The following is a 14,889-nucleotide window of genomic DNA, read 5'->3' as shown; positions in this document are numbered from 1 at the left end:
CCTGCTGCACGCAGTGCCGCGTGGACTCCAGGAAACGGCCAGTGTCCCTGCAGCAAGCTGGGTCAGCAGATACCCTGTCGCTGGCTCACTATTTTTCATTGTCAGGACTTGGTGCTTCTCTAAATCCCCCGTTCTTTTTTTAATGGTGCCTGTTCCTGCCTCACACGTTCTGCTCCCTTATCTAACTTACTCCTAGTCCCTCTCGTGTCCTCTGCAGGCCTCAGAGCAGAATGAGCCCTGCTGTCCCTCTAGGGGTGTCTCTACCTGTCATTTGTCTGATGTGCTCGTTTCCAGCAGGGGCCGGCAGACCTTGTCTTGGGCCACGTGGGAACGCGAGGGACAAAGACTGGAGTGGGGGTCAGGGCACATACTTAAGAAGAGGTGGAAGATGAACAGGTATCCAGGCAGCACGACGCTGAGGGCAGACAGCAGCAGGACGAACACCCCAATGCCCAGGACCACCAGGGCCTTCGTCTTTACAGGGAAAAAAGGAAGGAACAGCAGCCAAGTGTCCTTGGGGATATCTGCGGAGGCAAGGGAGACATGCATGCATCCAGCACCTGGGGCATGGCCAGCCCCTCCTTGGGAGGTGGGGGAGGGTGAGCAGCCCAAGGAAGCCCCTCCCCCACCCCAGTGTGTGCCCTACCTCACCCAGGTGCCCTTGCAGCCCCCTGACTGAGGTGGGTGTCACAGCCCCACTTTACGGGTCTGGAAGGTGAGGCTGGGAGAGGATAACTAAGGGTCCGGGTTGCAGAGCCTGACCCCCTCCCTGGCTGAACCCCCACCATGTCCCAAGGGCCATGCCACTGTGCCAGGCCCTCCCTGTTCTCAGTCAGCCACCCTCACAGGGAACTGCAAGGCAGTCGCCAGCGCCTTGGGACATTTCCAGGACTTGGTCATCTGGGCCCCAAGGGCTGTTGACACTTCCGAACTTCGGTGTGAGGAAAGCACTGAGGAATCTGCAGGCAGGCCCATGGAGATGGAATCCAGCTGAAATGCTCTCATCCCACCACAGGGTCTGGGAGGTACTGATTCCAGTCCTTTACGTGGCGTGGAAAGTGGCTGCCAGGCCCGCTGTGTGCCTCGGGGGCTGCAGCGCAGTGTGCATGAGGCTGGATGTACCATGGGGTGGCCGGCCACATGCTTGTCCCCTTAGCCGGTGATGTCTTGATGAATTCCCACCAATGAGACCAAAGTGCCCCAGGGAACTGGCGGGTAAGCAGCCCCATGGAATCTTCTGGAACAGCAAACCCAGGAGATTGCCTCAGTCATCAGGCATTCATGTGCAGCACATCCACGATGGTTCTGGAGCGAGCAAGTTCCCAGAGAGAAGCACCTTCGGAGACCAGGCTGCCCTCTGTTCTGCCAGCACGTGGCAGCGAGGGCCCAGCCGACGCCCACATTGGGAGGAAGTAATGACATGTGCTATGGAACTCGGGTGCGCTGAGGCTGCTGCTTACCATGTGCGAGCCGCATTTCAGAGTGTGCTGGGGCAATGAGAGGCCCCGTGGCCGGGAGGACCTTCGCAGGGAATCCCCAGTGCCCACCGGTGACCGTTCTGAGGTGGCGGTCACCGGCCAGCCCCTCTGCTCAGGCCATGTGTGGAGAATGTCAGGAAGGATGGCAGGCGGAGGCCTCCAGCTGGCTGTGTGCAGAGCGCAGGCGGCTCTTCCCGCTGAGCAGGGCCGGGTCTCGCTGAGACTCCCACTGTTCCCTTTTACCATGGAAATAGCCAGGATGCACTCTGGAGCAGGTGCAGGTCAGATGGCCCATCCCACCAGGGCTCATCCAGCCCAGGTACACTGAAGGCCTTGGGATGAAGGTGCACAGGGCATGGTGCCCTTCCAGGAAGAGGGCATGGCCGTGACGTGCTCTGGAGAGAGGCCTGGACAGGGAAAGGAAGCTTTGCTCTGAACCCTGAGGGCTGAGGTCCCCAAACACTCAGGACAGACACATGAGGTGCTCCGCTTGGGGTTCTCCCTGTGTCAGTGTCCAGAGCTGCTGTGACTGATGGCCATAGACCAGGCAGTTTCAACAGCAGAGATGAAGCCCCGACGTCAGGGTGTTGCAGGGCCCGTCTCCCTCCGAGGCCATGGGGGAGGATCTGTCCTTGGATCTTCCAGCTTCTGGGGCTCCAGGCACCCCTTGGCTTGTGGCCATGTCCCTCCAGTCTCTTATAAGGATGTTTTCACTGGATCCAGGATCCCACACATTGCCAGGTAACCCATGATCATCTCGGGATCCTTAATCACATCTGGGAGGACCCTCTCTCCAATTAAGGTCACGGTCACAGGCCCGGGGTTGCGCAGTGATGGACAGACCTTTGAGGCACATGTGTTCCCAAGGCCAGGTTCCTGGAGCCGCTCAGCAGACACCTGCAGCCACACACCACCCAGCACCTTCCCCAGGCAGCCCTGCCCTCCTGCCCCACCCTGCTCCCTGCCAAGACCAACTACTGGGTGATGGGCACGGGGCCCCAAACCTGCCTTCTGGTCCCTGGGGGACTGCTGCCCTCCTGCCTGGCCCCACAGCTCACCCAGCTGGGGGCAGGCCAGACTGACGTCCCCCAGAAGGAGAGCTTTCCTTGAAAGACAGCTGGAGGGAGAGGCTACCACCACGAGTGACCCAAGAGAAAGCAATGCCAGAGAGGAGCCCTCCCCCCCCCCCCCCCCGCCCGTACCTTCATATAGGGGATGCGTACGCAGCACCTCCGGGTTGATTGAGTACTGGATGAAGACATAGAGCAGGATGGTGATCAGGCAGAGCAGGCTGGCCAAGGCGGAAACCAAGGAGCCGAAGAAATATCTGCAGGGGGCAGAGCCAGACTCAGGGCTGGGCAAGGTGCCCCCGACCCCGAACCCAAGGCCCAGCCTTCTTCCTGTCTCCTGGCACCCGAGATCCCCAGGGGACGCCTTGAGGGCACCACCAGTTTCTGTGCCCCCTTCCCACCCCCACGCGGCGGTGAGAAGGGCCTGGCCTGGCTCCCAGGTGGGTACCCGGAGGCTCCAGGCGGGTCGGGCTGCCTGCAGCTTCCTCCACACACCGCCACTGCTCACCAGGGCTCCGCCGGGTCGGGATCGGGACCACCACCCCTGCCCCCCATGTTGCACGGGATCCTGGGTGCTGTGCTTCCATCCAGAAGCATGGAAGCCCAGCAGGTCGGGGAAGCAGGGGTGCTGGGACAGGCGCCTGGCCGGCCAGCGGCCCACAGTGCATCATCTCCACACACCCTCCCGGGGCCTGTGCACACTTCTGTGCACAAGTGACATCTTGTGCTTTGGCATTAGACCAGAATCACTCCTGTCCTCTTGCCTGTGCTCAGGACACAGAGAACAATCTAACCATCAAAAAATTAAATTCTGGTCAGCAATTCTTGGAATAATCTCCTGCTGCAAGGTCTTCCTTTGGGCTTTCTACCGTGGTGATATTTAAGGAAACGGTTTCTTTAGCATTTTCAATCTTCAGCAGTGTCTTTTATCCAGCTGAAATTTATCTGACTCCATTATTCTTTTCCAGAACATCTTGAGGTTTGTTTTTGTTTTTTTAACACATCTTTAGGCAGAGAGCTAAAACGAGAATGTCCTCAAAGGGTCATGTGGATGTGGAGGGCAGCCTGCATTGTGGCCCCTTGTCAAAGGCCCTGGAGGGCACGTGTCCTGTGTGTCCCCGAGGTGCAGGGGGCACAAGCCTGGCCCCACACCTGGCTCTGGTTCCCAGGGAGCCTGTGGTGTGCGGTGCAGCTGTTCCAGCCGACGGGCCCACCCCGCAGCAGAAGGCCCTCGGCCATCCGGTGCTGCTGGCACCAGGCCAGAGGCGGCCCTCCCGGCAGGGTGAGGGCCAAAGCCTGTCCAACTGCATGTTCGGAGCCAGAAAACGTCGCTGTCGTCTCTGACTCCTGTGTCTGTGGTGCCTCAGCACCCAGTCCGGGCACTTCCCCTGTGAAGGCACGTCCTCTCAGGAGCTTATCACACTTTGCCAACTGTTTTGGCCAACTCGTCTTGTAAATGTAGTCATTTCCTCTTGCTTTCTCTGCCTGACGGTGGAAGGGACAGGAGGGAGTCTGGGACTCCACGTGGACAGGAGTGGCCATGCCCTCACCAAGACCCCCGCGCACATGGTGCCCTCCCTCACTTCTGCACATACTCCTTGCTGCTGCCACTGCCCAGTGGATAGGAGGGCTCCTGGGGCCCAGCCATCCCCACCAGGAACTCCTGCAGCCTTTTGTGCCCGGAGGCCACTGTCAGGACCTCGGAACTCCACCCTGTGTGCCCTGTGGGGCCCGGTCAGCGTGGTCCTCCTCAGTGGCAGGGCCACACACCCTCGCCCATCCCAGACAGCCGACCAGACCTCAAGGCGACCAGCCTGTGGCACCAAGACCTTAAGAGGAGCATCTGGGGGAAAGAAGAGAGCCCTGCTACCGTGAGGAGGCAGCCCCCCGCCCCCACTCCAGCTGGCCTGGGGCTCCTCCTCTGTAGTGGAGAGGGCGACATGGGGGCTCCCAGGCCCCCAATTCTCATTTGACTTTTCTAATGACGACAGCTTTGCATTTCCTTCTGCTCAAAGCAGCAACGCTTTTGAAGCCTGAACAAGTGGAGCATTTCTTGACTGGGCTGCACGGAGCATGGCCCTCCTGAACCAGGCTGCCCAGAGCACAGACCACAACGCTCCTGGACCAGGCTTCCCAGAGCACAGACCACAACCCTCCTGGTGGCTGCCCGGACCATAACCCTCCCGGACTAGGCTGCATGGAGCACAACCCTCCTGGACCAGGCTGCCCGGAGCACAGACCACAACGCTCCTGGACTGGGCTGCACAGAGCACAGACCATGACGCTCCATGACCAGGCTGCACGGAGCACACCTGCTATGAGTGGTGGGTGAGCAGTGGAACCCCTTGCAGCGCCATGAGCCGGCGAAGGCCACTCTGAACTAGCTGGGGGAGCCCCTGCGCCTTTCTTGGCCACTCATAGCCTGGGCCCTAGCACATGGGGTCCTGGCAAAGCCCGTGCAGGACTGAACACCTGCTCCCAGTGCAGCCTCGGCCCACATCCTCTGTGCTCTGACGGCCTCCCAGGAGAAAGCGCCCGGGTCCAGGCCAGCGGGTCAAGGACAAGTCAGCTCAGCCTGAGCCCCTCTGGATGGGGCTGGGCCTCCACATTCGGAAGGGGCTCCAGGCCAGCACATTTCAGAGCCAGACAAGGAGAACAGAAAGACGTTAAGGACCGCTGTGCTGGGGACAGCACGTGACTCCCCCCACTGCCTGTGGCCCCCACCCTCTTACCCATGAGGCCCCCAGCCTGCAGGACCCCTCTCTCCGGGCCCCCTCACCCCTCCCCCTGACCAATCCCCCTCCCTCCCCCAGTCCTTTCACTTTCTCTTTCCCTAGCACCCCACCCCTCCCCCCTGCCAAGGACCTCCTCTCTCTCCACCAGGACCTCACCCCTCCCCACTTCTAGGTCCCTCCTCCCCTCCCCACCCCCAGCCCCACGCCCTGCAATGCCCTTTTCCTCTTCCCTGCTGGGTCTCCCTCTCCCTCCCCCAGGACTCCTGCCCCTCCCTCCCGGACCTCCCCCTCCAGCCCCTCACCTGTAATTCCTGCCCCCTACACAGTTGTTAAGCCATTTGCAGTGGTGGTCAAAGTCAGATACACACTTGTTGCAGGCCCTACAGTGTTTAGCCTTCTTGTTCCTAGAAGGAAGAATTCACATGAGCAGCCCGTTAGCAGCATGTGCAGGAGGAAGACAGGGTCAGAAGGGAGAGACAGGTGGCAGGGAAGACCAGGCCCCAGGCGGGTTAGCTTCCCTCAGCCACGCCTGCCACACGGTGCCACCAGCTCCCATCCTGAGCCACAGGCCTCCCTCCCAGGCTGCCTGCTGAGCCTTCAGTGCTCTGACTAGCCCAGGTGGGGTTCCGGTGGGGGGGGGCTGGGACTCATCTGAGCCCCTAGATGGGTGAGGGGTCCTGCGTGTCTCAGGGCCACTGCTGCTCATTCAAGGAAAGCAGCACCAGTCAGCTGCATGGAAACAGAAAGGCTGGGGCAGGACCTGCCTGTGCACAGCACGGGGAGGGGACGGGTCCACACGGCAGGGGCCGCGCCCTCGGGGCTGCCTGCCCCCACACGCTGGGCACTCACACGGTGACCTCACACAGGTGGCAGTATTGGTTCTCGATGACATGTGTGTGTCTGGATGGGTCGAAGGTGGGTACGGGCTCCGAGTAGTTCTTGAGCCGTACGTTGGTTTCAGCAGGATCGATGGAAATTGCAAGCAAGTGGACCACGAAGTGGAAACAGAAAAGCCCACCAGTCACCTGGGCGTGAGTGTGTCAAGGAACGTGCGGCCAGGCCTGGTCAACACGGCGAAGGTGCCTGCTCAAACTAGCAGCAGGACCCTGGAGGCGCCTGCTTGCGCCTGCCTGAGGGTGTGGACCCCATGCTTCACCAAGGCAGCAAGGGAAGGCCCTCAGGGGCCAGCGGCCACCACGCTGGGTGCCGAAGTCGTGGGGGTTCTTTGGGCAGCAGAGATGCTCAGAGCACGTGCGTCGGGGGAAGAAGACAGTGTATCATCAAAAAATGAAGGAGGGGAGCAGGGAGGGCTCACACGGCCAGTCTGCACGGTCTGTCTGGGTCCCGTCTTGTCTCTCCTCGCCCCTAGGCCCCTCTGGCTCTCTGGCACCCACTCCCGCCGTGGCACCCAGGGTAAAACCAGTCCCCGGGCTCCCATCCTCCTCCTCCCCTCCGGGACCAACACACTGTCTGTCCCCTTGGAAACCAAACAGAAGAGGTGGAAGCCGCCTCCCTGTCAGCCCTGCCCTGCTTCCCAGGACCGGTGCTGAATGGGAGGGTTCAGGGTTTACAGGCTGGGTTCCAGGGTGTGGCAGGGAGAAATGACCCAGCCCGGGAGGCGAGGCCACGGTGCACGGGGTTCTGCCGGGATCTGACAGGGGTGGGGGTTCGGGGCAGGGGGCTGGGGCTACTGCTCAGTCCTGCGGGAAGCCCCCTCGGGGGGTCCTCCTCAGACCTGCCAGCCGCCTCCGCCTCAGCCTCTGCCTCCACCTCCACCTCCACGGGCCTGGGGCTGACAGGCGGGGTCCTGCCTCCACAATGCTCTAGCCTGAGTGGGAGGCTGCTTCTGGCCCAAATCGCTCATTCCTCCCTCGCCCTCCAGCCTCTAGGCACCACGTGCAGACCCAGGACTCAGGCTGCCAGATGACGGCATGGAGGCAATGGGGACTCAGCCCTGCTGGGGGAGGAGGGCAGGAGGAGGGCAGGAGGAGGGCAGATGAGAATGAGCTGAGGGCCATGAGGATCAGCCCAGGAAGCTGGTGCCCAGGCCAGGGGTGAGTGGAAGGGTGGCTGAGAACCAGCCGGGCCCTGGGGGACCTGCACGGGGGCACGAGACTGACCAGATCCCTCAGTGCCACATAAGGGATGTGGTGACACCAAGGCCCTTCCTGTGGCCACCGGACCCTGCGGGGCTGGGTAAGGCCTGAGCCTCCCCTGCTCTGCTGTTCCATTCAGGGTATGGGGCCGCGGCCAGGTGGTCAGGGGCCCGGTCAGGCTTTGCCATCACAGCTGGAGACACCAACACAGTGCTGGCACACGGTCTCCCTGCACCTGCTCCCTGAAGCCTGAGGCGCTGGCTGGAGGCAAGCACTGTTTGTGTGGTTACTGGGGCAGCGGGAGCAGGTCCTGAGCACAGGGGTCCGGCCCAGGACAAGAGGTGCGGCAGGAAGGCCCCTTCCTCTGTCGCATCAGAAATAGGCAGGCAAGGTGTGGGGGAGGGACTGAGGCGTTGGGGCCCTTGGAGACAGTGTAGGGGCAGCGTGGCCTGCACTCTAGCCTCAAACTGGAGGCAGCGAGGCCCCTGACCTGAGCCTGATTTTCCCCTCCTGTCCCAACCCTGCAGGTGCCGTGGCCAGGCCACTACCAGAACGTGTCCCCCAGGAACAGAGGGGCAGCCCCCTGCCATGTGGTAGGCAAGCCCCCTTAAGCACGAACACAGGTTCATGGCAGGTCACCCGTGGGAGTGACACGGGTGAGCAAAAGGCCACCGCGTTTTGCCTGGCCATTCACTCCGTAGCCACTTGGCTGAGAAGTGTCAGCAGGTGGGCACCACACCAAAGTTCTGCCCCCACATTCAGATGCCCGGGTTATGGGTGTCTCTCAGGCTGCAGAGAATAACAAAAAGTAAAAGGCACAGGGTAGGAGGTCTCCAGCGGCAGAAGGCCAGGCCCTGCCCTCGAGGCCCCATCCCCTTAGCGACAATCTGTGTTTGGTAAACACACAGCTCCGCCAGCCCAGGACACACGCCCTCCCGACCGACCTTCCTTTCGGGTCCTTCCGGTTCTGCGGCAGGAAGGGGTGAGGCGCCCCCCAGAGCTCCCACCATCCCCCACCAGCCCTGCAGTCACTGAGGCTAACCTAACCAGGGGTTTCGCCTGGCCACGGCGCAGGCTCCTGGGACTTAAGACGGGTCACGTCAGAGGCCAGTCCCTCAGCACAGGGACCCTCCGGGGCCCTTCGCAGGGGCAGGGCTGTGGGGGAAGCTGGCCGCTGAGGTCAGCGGGGAACCAGGGGTCCGCCTCCTCTGCTGTGTCTTCTGGAGGTGCAACCCAGACCCTGCCCTCCCTCCTGGGGCAGCAGTCCCTGCAGCGCCGAACGACGCTGGCGCCCCCCGGTGGCCAAGCGCTGCGGAGCCTGGGGGAAAGGAAGCCAGCCAGAACCTGGGACTTCAGGCCAGCCAGGGGCTCCTGGGAGAAAGGGTGTGCAAGTGAGCTCGGGGCGCCCTCTGGGCCCGAAAGCAGGTGAGTTCTCAGAGTGCTCCCTGGACAGAGAACACACGAGGCAGCTCGAGAAGGCCCCAGAACAGGCTGAGCCACAGCGAAGGGAGAAGGGAGACAACGGATTAGAACCCAGAACGCAAACAAACCCACAGTCAGGGACGGAGGTTAGGATACAGATAGAGGGGCAGCTGGAGGCAGCAAGGAGGCCAGGAAGTGGCCCTCCCCGGAGCTGGCCCCTGCCGACACTAAGGGCTTCTGTTCCCAGAACGAGAGAGGGCTCCCTCTCAGAACTGGGAGACGTTTCGCTGTGGTGTGAGTCCCAGCGAGAGTGCCATTCTGACCAGGAAGTCGTGGGTCGGGCACTGCTGGCCTTCGTGCTGGGACAGAGAGAGGAGACCCCTCGCCACATGCAAAGCGTGAACTGTGCCTGGATTCTGAATTTAAAAAACCCAACAAAGCAGGTTTTGGGGACCAGTGGAGAAATCTACAAGGCTGGCCGACTTCTGCCCATCCTCTTGTGTGTGAAAGACACAAGTTATACGGGGTGATGTGGGGCGTGGGATGTTGGCTTTGCAGGCCCCACCTAGCGTCGCCAACCCTGGGCCACAGGCCTAGAAGCGGGGCAGCTGCATCCGGACACACAGGACCCACATTCCCAGCTCTGTGCCGCTGGATCAGACACCCTGAGGGCCCCACAGGGGGAGGCCGGCCAGATCGGGGGCTGCGTGGCCCTGGGCAGGGGGCAGCAGGCTTGCACATCAGGCCATGGGGGACGCCCAGGCTCACTGGTGGGGTGGGCCAGCGGTGGCCCCCGGAGCACGGATGCGCTGGCGGAACTGAGGTCCGTCACCCACAGAGTGAGGTGTGAGGAGGGGGCAAGGCTGGCGATGCCCGCCTGGTCAGGGGAGGAGCACTCGACTGCACCTGCCACGCTCCACCATGGGGCCTGCGCGCCAACCCCAAGTGCGTCCCCGACGCCCGCCCACCTGGCCTGAAGCCTACTCTGGTGACACGTCTGGAGCCTCCTTTCAAGGCCACCACGGGGTTCACAGTCCCCACTGTGGCCTATGTGGCTCCTAACAGCCGGCGGGTTTTCTCTCTGGCCTCGGCCACTCCAGGCCCAGCCAACACCCGCCACCAGACTCACCTGTCGCAAGAGGGACACGGCTATAATCGGTGTCTTCCTCGCACCCCTGGCGTGGCTCCCCCGCCAGCCAGCCTGACCCAGCCCACTGCAGACCTGCAGACAAGTGGGGCCCGCACGGGGCACCCCAGACCCTGAGAACGAACGCCATGTGAATCCCTGGGACTCAGCCTTCAGTTTCTGAGCCAGCCCCGCGACCCCTCTGCGACCCTTTCCTGTCGTCCAGGCTGCCTGCCTCACCCCAAAGCCCCTCCAGCCCTGGCCCCCAGGCGGGCTCTCCCTGCACTGCCGGCAGGCAAGCAGCAGACACTCTGTGCTTTTAGCCCCGGCCCCAAGCCAGGGAGCCACAGCGAGAACGAACGTAAGGTTTCAGGCAGCGTGGCCGTGGCGGGTGTCTGGGGTGAAGGGGAGGAGCGGGGTCGCAGAACAGGGGTCGCAGCGGGGGCTGGTAGGCGTAGCAGGGTCCCGAGCCAGATCTGGGGCAGGGCCCGCGGGGAGCCTCCCTGGGACAGCAGGCGCTGCTCCCACAGCGAAGGATACACCATAGATGACCAAGTTCCAGTTAGGCGGCAGCAAGGGGACGAAGATACCGAAGTTGGCGAAGGCCAAGATGAACAGCGTGGTCCAGGCCACCGCCTGGAAGGTGTGCAGGGGCCACGACCAGCCATTCACTCTGGACCAGCGGCGGGGCGAGGCCTGCTTCCTGCTGGCTTCCCGCAGGGCCCCTCTCTGGCTCCGGCCGCACAGATCCATCTGCAAGACGGGAGGAGGGTCACTCCTACCCCCAGGGAAACCGAGGAAAAGACTGCAGGAAAAGCAGACCCTGTGACAACGCGACACTTTTGTGTGCCGAAATCCTCAGGGAATCTTCCGCAAGTTTCCCTTGAGGACAGAACAAGAGACCATGTTCCTGCTGCAGAACAAAGGCCTGCTGACCAAGGGGCTTCTGGGGTCTCTGGGCACTCTGGGGACACCCAGGTCGAGCTGAGGGGCTGGGAGGGAGCCGTGGCCACTTCTGGCCAGGTGTCCGGCTGTTGGAGAAGGTGAGCCGCATCACAGCCGCCCCTGGCAGAGCCGAGGGTCCTGGGGACTTTGCCTCATGAGGGCGGATTTCTGCCACTCTTCTCGGGGTGTGGGGCCAGGCAGGGCTTACCTGATCAGTGAGACCCCTGGGGGACCACAGCGACCATCCCACATGGACGGCGAGGCCAGCGCCCCGGGGGTTGGAGCACAGAAAGGCGCCGTGTTACGAGCGACACGATTCCTGCGCGAAAACAACATTTGGATGGAAGTACCGGCCAATGGGAAGGATGCTTCTGAAAACCAAACCCCACTAATGGGGAGGTGGGCTCTAGGGCGTAACCGCAGACCTCGGCCCAGGGAGGTGAAGCAGGCACGTGGGAGAAACCGGAAGTGCCGTGGAGGATGGCAGTGGAGACGGCACTCATCTTGCCGAAGGGGCGACGGGGTGCGGACGGGACACGAGGGCACAGGGAAGGCACGGGAGGGCGCACGTCGGCCCAGGAGCCCGTGGAAGGCAAGGGTGGGCCGCATCCTACGGGGCTTCCCAGGACAGAAATGGCGTCACTGACGTGTGGAAACCCTGAGGTTGCAGCTGGCATTGGATCTGGCAACACTTGAAGCAGAGCGCGTTTTCAAGCTCTGAGGCTACCTTGAACCCCAGCAGAGACAGCCCAAGTGTCACGGGGACATGGGACTGAGAGTGCACGCGTGGGGGCACCGCAGCAGCACTCCTCGGAGGCCCCCCGGAAGCTTCCCTGCAGCCGACCTCAAAGTGGCACCAAGAGCAACACTCCACGGGGGGCGAGCGCAGCCTCGGTCCCGGGGCAGGACCACAGCGGCCTGAGTGTGAGGTCACCACCACGCACGCGGCCCAAGCAGCCGCGGCGGGAGGTGCCCACTTCCCGTCACCGGGAGGGGCTGCGGCCGGTACCGCCAGTCACGTGGGCGCTGGTGAGCCGGGGGGGGGGGGGGTCTGGAGAGAGCAGCTGCACGTGGTACCAGGGGCCTCACCCCGGGCCCCCTGGCGGGGCAGGTGCTCGGCTCGAACACCCCCTTGGATCCTCCGGTTCGGTTTCTCACTCTCAGAAGATTCCAGCAGTTCTCACCAGGACAAATACACAGTTACCAACAAACGCACGGGCTCCTGACTCCTGCCGGGACCAGACGGCACAGTTAACGTGGGCTCCGCGTGTGCACGAGACACCCGTGCGGACACGTCCATCCACACGCTCACACAACACACACGGAACACACCGCACATACCACATACGTGGCAGACCACACACACGCGCCACAGAGCACACATACACGTGGAACACACGCACCAGAGACATACACAGGCACCCCACGTACAGCACGCACACAAGACACACACACGACACAGACATACACCACACACACACACACTCACTCACAGCTTAGGCACACAAGATTTCTCGGCTCACTTCTCGTTCCTGGCCTTTCTCGTGCTATTTCCTCAGCCTGGAGCCACGTCGTCCCCCCCACCCCCTCCGCTAATGGCCATCTCTTGCCTTTGGAGCCTGTGCTGGCGTCACTCCCTAGACGACCTCCTAACCACCCCCCCCCCCCACCAGATCTGAGCCAGGCCCCCGTCCACTCCTTCCGCAAATGCCGGGACTGGTCCTCCGGATTCAGGCCGCAGGAAGGAAACCTAACGATCTCCCTCTTGGGCAGACTCGGTGGGGCCTGGGTCCCTTCTTAGCCCAAGCTCAGTTCCTGACGTTCGTTTTTCGTCATTCCTAAGGGCTTAGTCCAGGCTTTGGTGTGAGACGTGTTGGAGCCGCAATGCTCCCACAAGGCCATCGTCACCTCCACGTCCCCAACACAAACATGGCCGACTCACAGAAGCTTCGAGCAGAGGCTGCTGCGCTGGCCCAGTGTGACTGTGGACGGTGACCCTGCCCCCTGCCAGACAGACACCGTCACACCATGCTCTCCGAACAGGGCGTCCTGGGCGCACCTGTGTGTTTGTGATATCACAGCCTGGCAAACGTGACCTTCTGAAACCCGACACAGGTCCTGACAGCCCCCGAATCATTGTTTCATCCTGTGTCCTGCTTGGGGATGCGCACAGGTTACGCTTCTGCGTTCTCTGGTCACAGTAGAAGCAGGAGACACCTACCCGGCTGGGAGACAGAACCCGCTCCACTTCCTTCCTGGTCAACAGTCCAGGCAGGACCGAGGATCACGGGCTCACTCGGCCCAGGTCTGAGAAACAACAAAGGCCCGGTTGCCGTGGCAATGACGGAGCCCAAGGCGCCTCATAAAGCCAGGGCCGGCCCCACCCTGGGGCCCCCACAGCCAACGGGGGGCAGGGCGGGTCGAGCTACAGACACCCTGTAGAGAAGGCCCAGGGCCCCCACAGCCAGCTGGGGACGACACCCTGCACAGAAGGCCCCCGTGGCCGGGGCGGGGCCAACTTCTGGTCTGGGTCAGTCCTACATCCAGCCTGACTACCTGGGCTTCCGCATCCTCAACACGTACCCCCTTTGGCCCAACACGCCGTGCGGAGCGATCTTCAGGAGCAAAGCGTCCCTGGGGATGACAGGGACGCTGATCCTGGCAGCCTTGTCTGACCACAGGCGGGCGAGAGGAGACGGGGCCCAGGATGAGGGGCCGCAAGGAATGAGGGCGCTGGAGGCCGGTGGCCGGGCGGGGGAGGGGAGCGTGGCTGCCCCCTCTGGGCCCTGTACACCAGCACCCGCCTGCGGGCAGCCCCAGGCTGGCGCCCGCACAGCTCTGCGTGCTAACCTCCACCTGGAACCACATCCCAGGGACTCCCGTGCCCAGGCCTGCCGGCCACCACTGTCCCTAGACGACCTCCTAAGCCCCCCTTCCCCCCCAACCGGATCTGAGCCAGGCCCCCGTCCACTCCTTCCGCAAATGCCGGGACTGGTCCTCCGGATTCAGGCCGCAGGAAGGGAACCTAACGATCTCCCTCTTGGGCAGATTCGGTGGGGCCTAGGTCCCTTCTTAGCCCAAGCTCAGTTCCTGACGTTCGTTTGTCGTCATTCCTAAGGGGTTAGTCCAGGTTTTGGTGTGAGACGTGTTGGAGCCGCAATGCTCCCACAGCGCTCCCCCGGGCCAGGCCAACATGCCACCAGAGACCCAGGGCAGACGACAGGCTGCCTGACCAGGGTCTCAGACCCCCAAGAGCCCAGCCATCCGCATGGCAGAGGCCGCGGATGGTGGGAGATGCCAGTAACTGAACACAGTTCAAGTTCAGGGCAGGGCACCTGCCAGAGTGCAGGCCTCCCACAGTGCACTCACTTTTGAACGGCCACGTCTGACACGGCACGTGAGTGTCGGCTGTGAGGCCACCACTCCCACTGGCAGAGCTCAAGCTGCGGCAAAGGGTAGTCTTTACAGCGCTCGAAAGTGCTTTTCGGTAAATGAAGACGAGCAAGGTGTCGGCCTTATGCACAGAACGTGCTTCCCCAGATACGCCTGTGTGCGGGCTGCTGGCCCCTCGCTGGGGGTTTTTTTCTGGGGCCTGTGACCTCAACCCCTCGACTCGGCAGACCCTGAAAGAGGCACCGGGGAGTGGGGCAGGGGAGGCACTACCCCAGGGGTCCCCCGAGTCTGCAGGCGGTCGGGCCTCCCGGCTGACCTGGAGCCACGGTGACCTCAGCCACTCACACCTATGAGAAATGTGCCTCCGAAAGAGACATCTTCGCTCCATGAGAAAAACTCCAGAAGCTACAACACTAAGAAACAGACCTAAACCCAGAGCCATAACCCCCGTCCGGGACAACCAGGACTTTTCCCACGCACAACTGCATGCCCTGAACTTCTAATGGGACAGGCGTGCTGTGGGCCCCACTCTGCAACCCACTCTTGTCCCCTCTGCTGCAGCCCAGTGTCCCCTTCCCTCAACACAGACTCGTCCCTATTTTTAGGGCGCACAGAGCACTCCAC

The 14,889-nt window shown here is 62.5% G+C and overlaps 1 protein-coding gene across 1 annotated transcript in view; it reads right to left on the bottom strand.

Moving 5' to 3' along the window:
* Positions 1 to 11,915, bottom strand: part of LOC123606120 (palmitoyltransferase ZDHHC11-like) — a 37,567-nt gene extending 25,652 nt beyond the window's left edge. Inside the window, exons 1-6 of the mRNA XM_045494073.1 lie at positions 11,081 to 11,915; positions 10,468 to 10,680; positions 6,133 to 6,308; positions 5,586 to 5,687; positions 2,681 to 2,805; positions 372 to 524 (exon numbers count right to left, since the gene is read on the bottom strand). Coding sequence (XP_045350029.1) covers positions 372 to 524; positions 2,681 to 2,805; positions 5,586 to 5,687; positions 6,133 to 6,308; positions 10,468 to 10,680 — 769 coding nt within the window. The 5' untranslated portion in view covers positions 11,081 to 11,915. The remainder of the gene's footprint in view (positions 1 to 371; positions 525 to 2,680; positions 2,806 to 5,585; positions 5,688 to 6,132; positions 6,309 to 10,467; positions 10,681 to 11,080) is intronic.
* Positions 11,916 to 14,889: the final 2,974 nt, after the last annotated feature.

This window comes from Leopardus geoffroyi, chromosome A2 (assembly GCF_018350155.1).
Source record: "Leopardus geoffroyi isolate Oge1 chromosome A2, O.geoffroyi_Oge1_pat1.0, whole genome shotgun sequence".
Classification (NCBI taxonomy): domain Eukaryota; kingdom Metazoa; phylum Chordata; class Mammalia; order Carnivora; family Felidae; genus Leopardus; species Leopardus geoffroyi.
This window is presented reverse-complemented; position numbering and strand designations above follow the sequence as displayed.